Here is a 16,154-nt window from a genome sequence, read left to right as displayed (position 1 = left end):
AACTCAAAAACATGGTTTTCAAAGGATCCAACAGTTTTTTAGGGGCAACGAAAATCACTCCGCATGCATTTTTTAATGTACGGGAGCAAGAATTTGTATTTTAGTGATAAATCAAGTGCAATGAGATATTAATGCAAGTTTTCTCAATCAAATAATCAATTCAAAATATGGTTATTTTCTGTCTGTTGGTTACTATTATTTTTTAAAATTACAAAGTGACCTGTTACAGGCAGTGTTCCTTATCTTCAGATCGTATGTTGTAGTTACAGCGTACACTATTGATAATGAAATTTGGAACTATTAGTTCATCTTTCTTTAAAGTTCTTCACAAATGAATAAATTTTGTTTGTTTTAACAATGTAGGACAAGACAGATTGCTACTTACCATAAAGATAACATGTTAAGCTGCAGACAGGCACAATTAAAAGACAGTTAATAAAGCTTTCGACCACAGTCTTCATCAGCGAAAGAGAAACTCACACCATTCATACACACAAGAAAGCACACCTCATGCTTACATGACCGCCAACTCCAGCATCTCGGGACAGAACACAACTATCACGTGGGCTGCAAGCAGCAATCTTCAAGGGCAGGGAAGGGGAAGCGAGAGTAGTAAAACGTGAGGAGAGAGATGAACGCTGTCTGGTGTAGTGTGCAAGGACTAGACTGCTAACAGGTGCAGCGTCAGGAGGTGGGGAAAAAGGAGAGTAGTGGGGAAAGATGGGTGGATTCATTGGCAGAGGACTGCAAATAAACGGGGTGGGAACGAGAATGGGGAAGATATGATAGGGGGTAGAAACTGTTGGATGGAGGGTGTGGGGAGGTATGTTACTGTAGGCTAAGGCTGGAACAATAAAGGGAGTGGAGAATGTGTTTTACGGATAACTCCCATATGTGCAGTTCAGGAAAGCTGGTGGTGGAGGGAAGTATCCAGATGGCCATGCCATGGGGTGGTTTACTTTGATCTTGGTGACAATATGGTGGTGGACTTTCACCCTGGTGGACAGCTGGTTGGTAGTCATACCACTATAAAAAGTGTGTGAAATGGTTGCAGTAGAGCTGGTAAATGACTTGCCTGCGGGGTGTCATAGGGGCGTGCAGGGAAATGGATTCAGGGAAGAGGTTCTGGGGAGGGGCTAAGGCTTTAAGCAGGGATTGGAGATTGTGTTGGATTTCTGGGACGGGATACACCGGCAGAGTTTATAGATGGAGGAGTCAGATAACTAGCACAGGCCTTCTGCCAGGTAGTCACTGCGATACGTAACAACAGTGGTGGAACTTTTACCTGCAAGTAGGATGATTCAGGATTTGTTTTTAGGTTGTGTGTGGCTATTCTCTTTTCTATGAAATGTTGGTGTTCTGAGGAAGGGATTTGAGGAAGGATAGTGAGGCTAAGTTGGTGATACGGAATTCCTGGAAGGTGACTAGCAGGTGATTAGGTGGGAGTGGGAGGGAGGATCATGGTTGGATGGTGGGATGGTGGTATGAACTGGAAGAGGCATTTTTCAATGTTGGAATTAGGGTGATTTTGGTTGGAGGGATTGGTGACAGAAGTGCTTCCATTGCAGGGATCAGGAGAAAAAGAGTAAGCCTTTGACAGTGTAAAGCTAATGGTGAGGCCTTTGGATAAAACTGAAACTTCTATGGGTCTGAGGGTTAACAACAGCGTTACAGAAATGTTTTGGTTCTGGATTTTGTGCGGAGTCGGTATGGAGTTTGAGAAATGTGGCAAGTTGAAAAGATCAACTAGGGAAGGTTTATCTTCTATGAGGGGTGGAGGAGGAGGAACACTTTCGGTACAATTGGGGTTTGATAGTGGTGCCCTGAGGTGAAAGCAGAAGGCCAGCAGATTGATAACTTAAGGAGGTTCTGTCTGAAATGGTTCTTAAGATACTGAAGCACAAGGGATTCAGTTTCATAGATGTGATGCATTGAGTAAGGATTGCCCAGTAGTAGTATCTTGCAGAGGGAGCAGAGGTGGTTCTGGGATGTCTGTGCCATGGAGATGTTTCTTTGCAGTACCTGGTTTGTGAGGGCTGCAGATTAGTGGAATCTGAAAAGATGTAGGTCACTGTAAAAGGAGGGGCGGGATCCAGAGATAGAAATCTTTATGGTTAGGCTGTTTGTGGGAATTCCATGGTTTAGGTAGCATCTGAGAAACAGGATGCGGGCCTGGGTCGAGCCATTCCAGAAGTCCAAAACAACCACCAATCCCTGCTTAAAGACTTAGGCCCTTCCCAGAACCTCTTGACTGAATCCTTTTCCCTCTTCACCTCTATGACACCCTGCACACCCACCTTCTATATGCTCCCCAAAATCCACAAACCCAACAATCCTGGACACCACATTGTGGCTGGTTACTGTGCACCCAATGAAAGAATTTTGGCCCTCACTGACAAACATCTCAAACCAATTGCCCATAATGTAGCCTCCCACATCAAAGACACCAACCACTTCCTCCACCAACAATCCACCTTCCCCCACTCCTCTACCTCCTGGATCCCTACTTGTCGCTGTTGATGCTACCTCCCTACACCAACAGCCCTCCTGCCCAGGGTCTTACTGCTTTCCCCAACATCCTTCATACTCCAAAACCACTACCTCTTTCCTCATACACCTTACTTGCTTTATCCTAACCCACAAATACTTCTCCTTTGTAGGGGGAAAAAAAAACACCTGGCACAACTGTGGGCACTGCGTGGCATCCTCCTATGCCAACCTTTTTATGGACCATCTAGAGACCTCCTTTGCCTACTGAAATACCAAAACCCCTAGTCTGGTTCAGGTTCAGTGATGGTATCTTCATGATCTGGACTGAGGGCCAAGACACCCTATCTTCATTCCTTCACAACCTCAACACTTTTTCTCTAATCCACTTCACATAGTCCTCCTCAATCCAGCATGTCACCTTCCTAGATGTTGACCGCCTCCTCTCTGATGGCACCAACCACACCTCTGTCCACATTAAACCCACCAACCACCAACAGTACCTGCATTTTGACACCTGTCATCCCTTTTACACCAAAAAATCCCTCTCATACAGTCTGGCCATCCATTGACGGTGTATCCACAGTGACAAGGACACCCTTGCTCAATATGCTGAGGGTCTCACCAAGGCCTTCACAGACAAGCATTGTCCCCCAGACATAGTCTGTAAACAGATCTATGCCATTTCCCTTCACATCTCCAATCCATCTGCCACCTCTAGGGACCAGCCACAAAGGAGTGACTCCTTCATCACGTAGTACCACTGAAACAACTGAACAACATCCTTCGCCAGGGCTTTGATTACCTATCGTGCTCTGAAAAGAGGGACATCCTACCTGAGATACTTCTCACCCTTCCTAAAGCGGTGTTCCGTTGCCTACCCAACCTCCACAACATCCTAGTCCATCCCTATGCCACTCTCAAGCCAACTCCTGGCCACAAGGATTGTATCCCTGTAGAAGACCCAAGTGCAAGACCTGCTCAATCCACCCATCCAGCATTTCCTGTTCCAGTTATGCCACAGGTTTATCATACCCCATCAGGGGCCGGGCCACTTGTGAAAGCAGCCATGTCATTTACCAGCTCTGCTACAACCCTTTCACAGCTTTTTATATTGGTATGACAACCAGTCAGCTGTACACCAGAATGAACAGCTACCACCAAACTGTGGCCAAGAAGAAAACAGACCACTCACTGGCACAACATGCACCTGAACATAATATACTTGATTTGAATGGCTGCTTGACTACCTGATGCACCTGGATTCTTTCCTCCACCATCACATGGGCGTTATTCTAACACATTCTCATCTCCCGTAATTATCCCAGCCTCAACCTACGATACAATACTGCCCCCACACCCTCCACCCAACAATTTCAACCCCTTGTCCTATTATCTCCTCCCTCTTCTCATTTCGCACACTGTTTATTTGCTGTCCTCTGCCAATACACTCGCCCATCTTTCCCCAGTCTTCTCCTTTTTCCCCCAGCTCTCTGCCCTATAACCTTCTGATGCTGTGCTTGTTGGCATTCTAGTTCCTGCACACTCCACCAGACAGCATTTGTCTCTCTACCCACCCACACAGTACTATTCCTTCCCCTTTCCCTTCAGATGGCTGCTTGCATCCCACGTGATAACTGCATTCTGGCCCTGAAATTCTGGAGTTGGCAGTTGTGTGTGCATGAGGTGCATTTGCTTGTACGTATGGTTGATACGAGTTTCTCTTTTGCTGATGAATACTGTGGCTGAAAGATTTACGTAAGTGTCTTTTAATTGTGCCTGTCTGCAACTTAACATGTCTTCTTCATGGTAAGTAGGAATTTGTCTTTTCCTACATTGTTGATAATCCTACCTGGAGTTTCCATTGTTTGATTTTGTTAGTTTTAGTTAATCTTTAACATCCAATTAGTTGATTTCCGCTCAGTTTCTGACTCGCACAAATATATCCGAGCTCTCCATCTCCCATAATGATGTCAATCAAATTTTTTAAAGCATTTCCTTACACAAATTGACACGAGAGGTGTTTGGGATTAAAGCAACTTGTGCGGGAGCCATCAGGAACAGATCTTTATTGAGCTATATTAAATGCATAATTTAAAGATTCAACATTCCTAATAATGCTGATCCCCTTCATCCAATTTAAACACAGCACTGAAGTTCAAGTGTGTGTGTGTGTGTGTGTGTGTGTGTGTGTGTGTGTGTGTAGTGGGGGAGGGGACGAGGGGACTTAACAACCATGTCCGATTGACTTTGAAGAAAGTCACTGATGGAAGTACAGCCACAACATCTGCAAACCGATTGTGAACAGTCTTTTATGAAGGTGATTGATTAAAAACAGTTGGACAAACCAATCCACGGTATTTTTGTTAAAATAAAAATTATCCAACGAAAACTGCAAGTGAAATTTCCATATTTTTAAAAACCTTTCTTTTACCGCTCACTGTAAACAAACTACTCAGTCAATTACTGACCTGCCACTGTTTTAACAACAACAAATGACAAATTCACATATTTTAAAACAATAGTAACATCATATCTCAAAAGTGGTTGTGTGTAAAACTTAAAAGGCGACTTCTTAATGCGGATAAAGCCTGCAAAGGTTCGGGGAAAAAAAAAAAAAAAAAAAAAAAATATATATATATATATATATATATATATATATATATATATATATATATATATATATATAAAAAGAAAGATGATGAGACTTACCAAACAAAAGCGCTGGCAGGTCGATAGACACACAAACAAACACAAATATACACACAAAATTCAAGCTTTCGCAACAAACTGTTGCCTCATCAGGAAAGAGGGAAGGAGAGGGAAAGACGAAAGGATGTGGGTTTTAAGGGAGAGGGTAAGGAGTCATTCCAATCCCGGGAGCGGAAAGACTTACCTTAGGGGGAAAAAGGACAGGTATACACTCGCACACACACGCATATCCATCCACACATACAGCATGTCTGCTTGTGTCTGTATGTGTGGATGGATATGCGTGTGTGTGCGAGCGTATACCTGTCCTTTTTTCCCCCTAAGGTAAGTCTTTCCGCTCCCGGGATTGGAATGACTCCTTACCCTCTCCCTTAAAACCCACATCCTTTCGTCTTTCCCTCTCCTTCCCTCTTTCCTGATGAGGCAACAGTTTGTTGCGAAAGCTTGAATTTTGTGTGTATATTTGTGTTTGTTTGTGTGTCTATCGACCTGCCAGCGCTTTTGTTTGGTAAGTCTCATCATCTTTCTTTTTAGATATATTTTTTCTACGTGGAATGTTTCCCAAACAAAAGCGCTAGCAGGTCGATAGACACACAAACAAACACAAACATACACACAAAATTCTAGCTTTCGCAACAAACGGTTGCTTCGTCAGGAAAGCAACCGTTTGTTGCGAAAGCTAGAATTTTGTGTGTATGTTTGTGTTTGTTTGTGTGTCTATCGACCTGCCAGCGCTTTTGTTTGGTAAGTCTCATCACTTTCTTTCTTTTTAGATATATTTTTTCCACGTGGAATGTTTCCCTCTGTATATGAAGTTGGTTAAAGCAGCAGGGGTGGGGGTAGGGGAGGGGAATAACACAAAAGGAATCTGGAAAATTGTTTAAGAACCTTTGGAACTGCACTGTACTTATACTACTTAACAAGCAAGGAGATACAAAGAACAAAACTATAGATTCATTAGTTTTTACTCAAGTAATGGAAAAAAAAACAGTATTAATATGTGATGTATAGCACAAAAAACAATTTTAAAGATGTAATTCACAGATTTTGAGAAAGCTTTGGCTCAGTTTGAGCAAAATCTGTGCCAAGAGAGCCATCGATACATGAGGCACCAATTCAATCCATATTTGTACACTGGAGAATATATACGTAAGTGCTACAGCTTCCATTATACTTCAACACAATAGCAGAAATTCAGAGTTGGAGAATGAGTTAGGCAAATAAGTTCCATACCATTAAAACTATTCTCAGCAGTACTGGAAGAAGTTTTCAAATCCTTAGGCTGGGAATATGAAAAAACATGTACATGGAACTTGTGCCAATCACTAAATTTCAATGGTAAAATCTTACTGTTTGTCTCCAAAGCAGATAAATCTGAACAATGTATGGAGCTATTCCATAGAGAGTATTTGAAAACAGGGTGGAAAATCATCTGTAATAATACTGTAGAACAAAAGCAAACTGGTGCTTTTCATTTATTATCTGTAATAATACTGAAATAAAATGTAATAAACACACAGATAAAAATAATACATGAACTATGCAGTTAGTGTTTATTATCGACTTTGACTGATAACAGCGATACATGAATAAGATAAATGGTGGGCTCCATGTGGTTCCCAAGTCGTGCAGTGACCGTAAACCATAAAATTACCAAATACGCAGCAACCAGTCGCAAAATCTTGTTTTATTTACTCGCTTTTGCAAATCGATTTCAACTGATTAACAGCCATTATCGGTGCTTTCAACCAATATGTGCCCTGAGTAGTAATACTGTCTTAAGCAGAGGTCAAACATAAAGTATGATGTTTATGTTTATGTTTGACCTCTGCTTGAGACAGTATTATTACTCACGGCACATACTGGTTGAAACCACCGATGATGGCTGTTAATCAATTGAAATCGATTTGCAAAATTGAATAAATAAAACATGATTTTGCGACTGGTTGCTGCATATTTGGTAATTACATGAATAATAAACATTCAAAGACTGAAGGCAATTCAATGAGCAATGAAGATATGCAAGATGGGCACTGTGAAAAGACAGGAAAACAAACAAGAAGATTATGATATAGACCAAAGCTCACATCATAAAGGAATGTAATGAAAATTAAATGAAGATGGTTGGGGCCCTAAATATTAAGCATTCTTCTTGAATGACTATCATACACTAAAGCAGCCAAATGTCACTGGAATAATTCTGTCCCCCTCTAAGCTGCTGAAGGTATAGTTTTCTGAAGTTTGAAGACAGATTACCAATGTTTTGTGAGTGAAGGCAATTATTTTTGGAATTAATTGAAGCACTTTTTTGCTGTCACAGCTATTTTAATGAAAGTAGTAAATGCTACAGAAAATAATAGGGTTGAATAAAATCTTACAATTACCTGAGGTTCTATTGACTGTTCCTCCATTTATTTTCTAGTGACTGGTAGCATTTTTAGATGTCAGATGCAGAAAGGTAGCACACACACACACACACACACACACACACACACACACACACACACAGACAAGCAAGTAAACCTCACACACACGACAGTTACCTCTGAGAGCTCAGAATGAAATGCTGGTCAGAGTTGCTGGACATGGCTGTCGTGAATGTAAGATGTGCTTGCTTGAGTGAATGAATATGTTTCCTTTTCTGAAGAAGGCTTTCACTGAAAGGTAATGTGTAAGTGTCTTTTTGTTGTGCCTGTCTGCAACTCAACACGCACGCATGCACGCACACACACTTGGTAACTCATTAAACTAAAAATTATGTGTTGGAAAAATTTATTTTCAGTACATCTGTGCAATTACCTTCTTTCAGACCCATGATATACATTGTGTCCAGCCCATCAACAATGGTCAGACCCAAATAAAACCAATCATGGAATGCTCCTGTTATTGGTCTGAGATGATCATGACCCCATGCAAATCTTTTGTAGCCATTCCAAGCATGTTTAAATGCTGCTATTACAGCCAACTGTCTCTCATTTGAAGGCTCTGTAAAAATGGAGTGGTGTTAAAATTCTGACAGAACTATACAAATTCTTTCATTTATTGGAATGGGTGAATGCATACTACAGCACTATTTTAGGAGTTATTCTGACACCACATCCAGAGATATCAATGAATAGTCAATTTGGTTATGCAGGGAGTAGATGGGGTTAAGATTTGTAAAGGGAGGCAAAGGCACGACTACTGTAAGCAGGTTCGAGTGGATGTAGGTCGCACTTATAATGCAGAGGTGAAGAAGCTTGCACAGGATAGACTAACACGGTGAGCTGCATCAAACTAGTCTTCACACTACAGACAACAACAACCACCACTGACTTAAACAGTAATGAGATGAAAAATTGCTGAAATGATACCTTTAGGTCAAGTGAAATGTTAATTCATTCATTTACAACAACTGAAACTATACATAATAAATCAACAGTGTGCAGAAAATACTTATTTAAAATGTTTGTATCCTCTGAAGAAAGAATTAGAGCACCCTATAACTACAGCACACAAACAAAAAGTTGGGAAATTTTTAAATAATATGGTACGACGTGTCTTCTATCATGAAGAAAGAGCACAGTCATCAGTAAATATGGTATCAGTTTTGTGTAGCCACATTGTAAACTACTTCTCCACTGTACTGTCTAGCTTATCTGGCATATACTGTTAGGATCAGAAGATGGAAGCATATCACACTGTCAAAATGGGAAGTTGTATGTTTATTATGTGAGGTGTGTTTCAAAAGCAATAGCCAGTTAGGAATAAAAGACTATAAAATAAGCAGTTTAAAACTTTACTACCAGAGCCACATGCAGTTTCACTCTTTTTATACTGAGTCAATTATTTTTGATACACTTCTGGTACTGTGGAACAATGTATTAAAATGTCCTCTGCATAGGGTCCACCCCTTGCCATATTTTCTGTGCAAAATATATTTTAACTTCTGGTTTTGGTGAATTTCAATGAGAACACTAAATGGATTTCTGTTTGAACACCATAACTGTGCTAGGAAGCCATGATGGGAGAGCGAAGTTTCTCTTTATTTCTTCTGTAACAGTCAAAATATTTCCAAAAACTAATTATTCAATTCAATGCTGCTGGAAAAAACCATTGGTAATCATCAGCTGTGGAGCAATGATTTCTGGCACTTTTTCACTAACACAATCATCACAGTGTTTTGCCTCAACACTAGACCTGTCACTCATTATGGATACTCATAGGGCCCTACCTAAATTCACTGCACTGTTGCCTCACTTTTTTCTGTACTTGTGGCTGAAGGACAACGGAAAACTCCACTGTGCTGTGATCATTGATATGACATCACTGATAATAACTCACAATGTTGAGATATGTTCATTTTTGCAGCAATTTCAAATTACTGTCAAAGATATACTCACATCAGAACAAGAAACTTCGGTTATTTATGTACAGAGGCTCTTTACTTGCTGCTGTACAAACTGACTACTGTAGTCTGCCATATCAGCTACCCCCTGCTGACCATTCCTTTCAGGGTGTACTTAATATATACCCAGAATTTACAGTGCCCACAGTAACTTATTGTTTCAAAACTGCCAAACAGAATGCTTTAATTTATGAAAAGGTGCACACTCATAGTGGACACAGAAACGCATATTTCCAAATTTTTACCATAAAATGGTTAGGAGAGAACTGTTCAATACTGCTTTAATTGGGGCTTTTAAAAACTTTGCTCCTGCAAAACACTGTGTAATACTTTTTCTACTTATCCAAACATGTTTCGATATGTATGTGCCACCTTTGATGTGCCTCAATTTGTTTCTATAAAAACATACAAAATTCATGGGTTTTTTTCTACTCTGGGCCTAAAAACTGTAACATGCATTTTTATTTTATTTTGACTGGTTATATGAAAATACCTCAGTTGTTAAGGTGGATCTCTACACATTGGCTTGCTTTTTTGCCTTTGTATGGCTTGACAGCATGTCATTAGAAAAGTAGTCCAAGAATTTGCTTAAAGGGTTATTTCTTTTGAATATCAGTAGCAGTGGTACACTTTTAGTACTTTTGTTTTCTGTTGTACTGCTCAGTTTTAAAGTTACATACACCGCTTTTTAAAACTTTTTCGCTTTCCTCTCGTATCACATCATTGATTTTCATATACAAACACAAGATTTGGGCAAAACTTGTTCTGACACGCTCATCAAAACATGATGATGTGCTAAAGTTAAGAGCATATTATCACCATTATCACTAGGACTCTGAGGTACTCAGATTACTTAGTTTTAAAATTCCTGCATGTTTGGCATATGTCAGCGGAGTGGAGTGAACTACAAGTAAACTTATAGATGCCAGTTTTGTTAAAATTGTCTATGGAGATGTTAGTATTGAGATTTTTCTGTACTGTGTTGTTTGTGCAGTACATTTGTAGTCCTGTGTGACACACACTAACATAAAGCAACAAAAATGTTCACAGTGTTGGGAACATACTGAAGAGCTGGAACTCCACACAGTATAAGGACAAAATGTATTTCCAGTAATCATTTTACATTTTCATCAAAACTATTTTTTGTTGTTTATGTGAATGTTGAAGCAGAATGTAAAGGTCATTGGTACTAGTAATAGTGAATTACACAAATTGGTTCATGGACTGTCTGCAGTCGATAAGTTCCATCTCCAACACTCCTCCAAATTTGATAACATGGTTACTCTGGGGGGGGGGGGGGGGGGGGGAGGATCAGGGAAGGTAGTATCATCATAAACATGACTTTGGGTCGTTTGTGTAAAGATTTTTGAACTCTGTATAAAGGAAACCTTCACAAACTTTCACTTTGTTTACTATCTTCACTAGAAATCTGGTAATACATTGTTCTTTTACAGAAAGAAAGAGTATTTTCATTATACATCTTCTCTGCATATGCCAAAAATCCTCCTCCCCTTTTTCCTCCCCCAGCCTTCTGTCTCTTGATTATTTAGTTCACTTTGGTTAGCTCTTTGCATTGTGTGCCTTGGTAACAGATGCAGATTCAGATCCCATTCAAGAATACAGCACATATACATGGATACTCTGCAAGTAACACTTATGTGCCTGGCAGAGGGTTCATCGAAGCACCTTCACAATAATTCTCTATTAGTCCTCTCTCTAATAGCATGTGGGGGGGGGGGGGGGGGGGGAACCACCACCTATAACTTTCCATGTGAGCTCTCATTTCCCCTTATTGTACTATGTAGATCGATGTCAACAAAATATTTTCACTTTCAGAGGAGAAAGTTGAAGATTGAAATTTCATGAGAAGATTCTGCCACAATGAAAAATGCCTTCCTTTTAATGGTGTCCTTCCCAAATCCTGTATCATATCCATGTCACTCTCCCCTACTTCGCGATAATACAAAACAATTCTCGATGTACTCTGTTAATTCTATTTGGTAAGGATCCCAGATCCTGCAGCAGTACTACAAAAAGAGGACAAACGAGTGCACTGTAGGCAGTCTCGTTAGTACATCTCTTGCATTTTCTCCTGCAGCAGTACTACAAAAAGAGGACAAACGAGTGCACTGTAGGCAGTCTCGTTAGTACATCTCTTGCATTTTCTAAGTGTTCTACCAATAAAACACAGTCTTTCGTTTGCCTTACCCACAACATTTTCTATGTGTTCTTTCAAATTTAAATTGTTCATAATTGTAATTTCTAGATATTTAGTTGAATTACAACCTTTAGATTAGACTGATTTATCATGTAACTGAAGTTTACTGGCTTCCTTTTAGCACTCATATGAATGACCTCACACTTTTCATTATTTAGGATCAACTGCCAATTTCGCATCATTCAGACGTTTTTTCTAAATTGTTTTGATCCTCTGATGAGTTTAGTAGATGATAAACAACAGTATCATCTGCAAACAACCTAAGAGGGCTGCTCAGATTGTCTCCTAAATCGTTTATATAGATAAAGAACAGCAGAGGGCCTATAACACTTTGGGGAACACCAGAAATCACTTCTGTTTTACTTGATGACTTTCCATCAATTAGTACAAAATGTGTCCTCTCTGACAGGAAATCGCAATTCCAGTCACATAACTGAGATGATATTGCATAAGCACGCAATTGGATATCCAAAAATACAGAATCAATTTGAACTCTCTTGTCAATAGCACTCAACACTTCGTTTGTTTAAAGAGCTAGTTGTGTTTCACAAGAACAATGTTTTATAAATCCCTGTTGACTGTGTGTCAATAGACCACTCTCTTCAAGGTAATTCATAATTTTCAAACACAATATATGTTTCTAAAATCCTGCTGCATATCGACATTAATGATATGGGCCTGTAATTTAATGGATTAGTCCTACTACCTTTCTTGAATATTGATGTGACCTGTGCAGCTTTCCAGTTTTTGGGTACGGATCTTTCGTAGTGTGGGCGGTTATATATTATTGTTAAGTATGGAGCTATTGGATCAGCATACTCTGAGAAGAATCTATTTAGCATTCGGTCTGGATCAGAAGACTTGCTTTTATTAAGTGATTTAAGTTGCTTCACTACTTGAGGATATCTACTTTTAAGTTACTCATGTTGGCGACAGTTCTTGATTTGAATTCTGGAATATTTACTTTGTCTTCTTTGGTGAAAGTTTCGGAAGGCTGTGTTTAGTAACTCTGCTTTGGCAGTACTGTTGTCTATAGTATTTCTATTACTACCATGCAGAGAAGGCATTGACTGTGTTTTGCCAGTAGCATACTTCACATGATCAGAATCTTTTTGGATTTTCTGTCAGGTTTCAAAAAAAGTTTCATTGTGGAATCTATAATAAGCATCTCGCATTGAAGTCCACACTAAATTTCGAGCTTCTGTAAAAGATCGCCAATCCTGAATATTTAGTGTCCATTTAAATTTGACATGTTTTTTCATTGTTTCTGCAACAGTGTTCTGACCTGTTTTGTGTACCAAGCAGTATGAGCTCCATCATTTGTTAATTTATTTTGTGTAAATCTCGCAATTACTGCCAATACTATTTATTTGAATTCAAGCCACATCTGGCCTACACTTACACTGTTAATTTGGAAGAAGTGGAGATTGTCTCTAGGAAAAGTGTCAAGTGAATCTTTATCTGCTTTTTTGAATACATATATTTTTCATTAATTTCTGGAGAATTTGACGGTTACAATATTCAATCTTGCCAAGACAACCCTGGGTTCACTAATCCCTGCATCCATTTTGATGCTCGTTATTAGCTCAGGATTATTTGTTGCTAAAAGGTCAAGTGTGTTTTCACAACTGTTTACTATTTGTGTGAGCTCATGAACTAACTGCTTGAAATAATTTTCAGCGAATACATTTAGCACAATTTTAGATGATGATTTATGCATACCTCTGGATTTAAACATGTATTCTCAAAACATGTTGAAGTTAAACTAAAGTTAACACTAACTATAATTGTATGAGTCAGATCGTGCTTGAAATTATACTCAAATGTTCTTTGAACCTTTCTTCAATTGTAGCATCTGAGTTGGGAAGGCGGTAAAAGGATTTTATTCCACTGCCAAGAATGACCTCTGCCAATACTAACAGACAGGAACTATCTGCTTCAATTTCGCTACAAGATAAACTACTTCTAACAGCAACAAATACGCCACCACCAACTGTGTTTAGCTTGTCCTTTTGGAACACTGTTAGGTTCTTCACAAAAACTTCGTCTGAACTTATCTCCAGTTTTAGCCAGCTTTCAGTGCCTATAACAACTTGGAGTTCTGGTACTTCCCCAGCACAGCTAAGGCAATGTACAACTGTTATACATCTACATTCTTCCTATATTCGACTTAAACCCTAAATAATTAATACTGACCTGGGAAAACAACACTTTCCAATGGTGGTGAATTAATCTGGTTAAAAGCTGTTTCATCCTTCAAAATATTTTTATATTCTTCTGGTGACACCAACTGCCCAGCAACAGGTTTTTTATCGGATGATGGGGCTTCAGCTACTCTGGCATGTGTTGACTGCTGCATTGACAGCAAAAAACATCACATGTAACGAGCAATTTTAAAATTTTTTTTAAAGAAAAAAAAAAATCAAACGCAAATAACTGTCATGTGTAACCATTGGCAAGAAGTAGAGTAAGCTAACAGTAGGAAGCAGATTTACAGAGGTCTTCGCCCAAACAAAAACATCAGTTAAAGATATCTAAATAATGCACAAAAGAAATTCAATGCTTAGGTTTTCTTTGAATTTTGATTAGTCTGCCACATTTGTTAGCCTTTATGTACCTTGTCAATGATGCTCCCATTGCTCTGTTTGTTATAATGCCTATTATTCTCCCTATTTACCATTTGAGATCGTATTGCACATACTTGATGGGCTGAGCAAGCTTGCTTTTACTGTTCAACAAGAAATGTTCATTTGGTTCAATTCATTTCAAAGCATTTCATTTGGACAAACATGTTCAACTTAAACAAATTCTTATATCCAACATTGTAATCAATCTATATTTCATTACAATATTGATGTGGATTATAATTCTTGAAATGCCAAATATGACACTCACAAGAGATTTTAAAACAACAGCTTTGTTAGTGCCACTGTTTCAAGAAGTTGTAAACTGAAATGAATCCAACCATTCACTGGATGATCACTGTAGTTCACATTTATCTTAACTGTTATAATGTATACACAAAATATATAATGTATACACAAAATACAATGTTTGTCAGTATTTACTATAATTTTTTACTATGTTTGATTATGGACTACATAGCAGGCTTTACTAGCGTCTTCTTGTACCTAGCCCAGAACTTGGCCCTTATTTTTCTCACCAAGTTTCCTCATGTTCTGGTAACTTTGGGTGCGTGTGATCTTTGAAAGCCTTTATTTTGTATGTATGTATCATCATCCATCATCATCATCATCGTCATCGTCTAATTTGTTGTTACTGAGATTGGTGTATGTTCATTTCTGACCTGTCCTCCTTTATGTCTTTCATCCAGTTAATTTGGTTTTGCTGCCTTCCATGTAGTCCATAATTATTTCAGCCACTCTCTCTGGTGTCATTTTTTGACACATTCGCAGATGTCTTTCTTCTTAAAGGATGTAGTTTCTCTTTTAGTTTTTTTCATACAATTCATTACTTGAAATATCCTGACAGATTAAAACTGTTCTGCATAGTTTGTGTGCCAAGACCTGTACAGTGAAAGGTTGCAAGTTCGTATCCCAATTCAAGATACCATTTTAATCTCCCAGGAAATTTCAAAACAGCACACACTCCATTACAGAGTGAGAGATTCATTCAAGAGTTCCTTATCTGGTCGTAATTTGTATTCTTCATTGTCTTTCTTAGATCCAAGTATCGGCAAAATATTTGCTGTTCAGTGATGTATAATCAATACACACTTTCAGAATTTATTACAAAATTATGGGGCCTGAGTTTACTGTCAATTGAGATTTTTTACTATAGGTATTTTGGTGGAAGTGGTATGCTATTTCTATCTCCCCCCCCCCCCCCCCCCCCCCCCCCCGGTGTCGTGTCTGTCTTGTTTTGTCCATTATTTCCATCTTTTCATTACATATTTTTGATCCCGTTCATTAAGGGGCTCCAGAAAGGCTCAAAATCCTGAAAAGTTCAATTTTTACTTTTTTGCGTTTTCTGAATCTGCAGACTATTACCTTTTAATAGATATATAATTTATTCAATTCCGAAGACTACAACTATTTTTAAATTTTTTTTGAAATGTATTCTACATGGGCGTGACCCACTGTGGCGCTGTTAAACTGCTGTCAAATGGTGTTATTATTAACGTCCGTGTTCATCAGGTACATTTTAGTGATGTGAGATAAAGTATGTGTTGTGGCTAACCTGTGATGGTTCAATATATATCGCTGGTGTGATTGTCGATTGTTTCATGTTTATTTACTCTGTCGTTATCTCAAAAATATTCGTAATTAATTCTGTTTCTTGAGTCTCTGTTTTGTTGAAGTATAATAATGAGTAAAAGTAAAGTTATTA

General features: G+C 38.8%; 1 protein-coding gene across 2 annotated transcripts in view; it reads right to left on the bottom strand.

Moving 5' to 3' along the window:
• The window catches only part of LOC126259178 (endoplasmic reticulum mannosyl-oligosaccharide 1,2-alpha-mannosidase), a 112,534-nt gene that overhangs the window by 72,364 nt on the left and 24,016 nt on the right, over positions 1–16,154 (bottom strand). For both annotated transcript variants that reach the window (XM_049955748.1, XM_049955747.1), the window contains exons 3-4: positions 14,001–14,157; positions 7,999–8,184 (exon numbers count right to left, since the gene is read on the bottom strand). In XM_049955748.1, the coding sequence (XP_049811705.1) occupies positions 7,999–8,184; positions 14,001–14,157 (343 nt within the window). The remainder of the gene's footprint in view (positions 1–7,998; positions 8,185–14,000; positions 14,158–16,154) is intronic.

This window comes from Schistocerca nitens, chromosome 5, assembly GCF_023898315.1.
Source record: "Schistocerca nitens isolate TAMUIC-IGC-003100 chromosome 5, iqSchNite1.1, whole genome shotgun sequence".
NCBI lineage: Eukaryota > Metazoa > Arthropoda > Insecta > Orthoptera > Acrididae > Schistocerca > Schistocerca nitens.
Note: the sequence above shows the minus strand (reverse complement) of the source record. Positions and strands in the feature narration are given on the sequence as shown.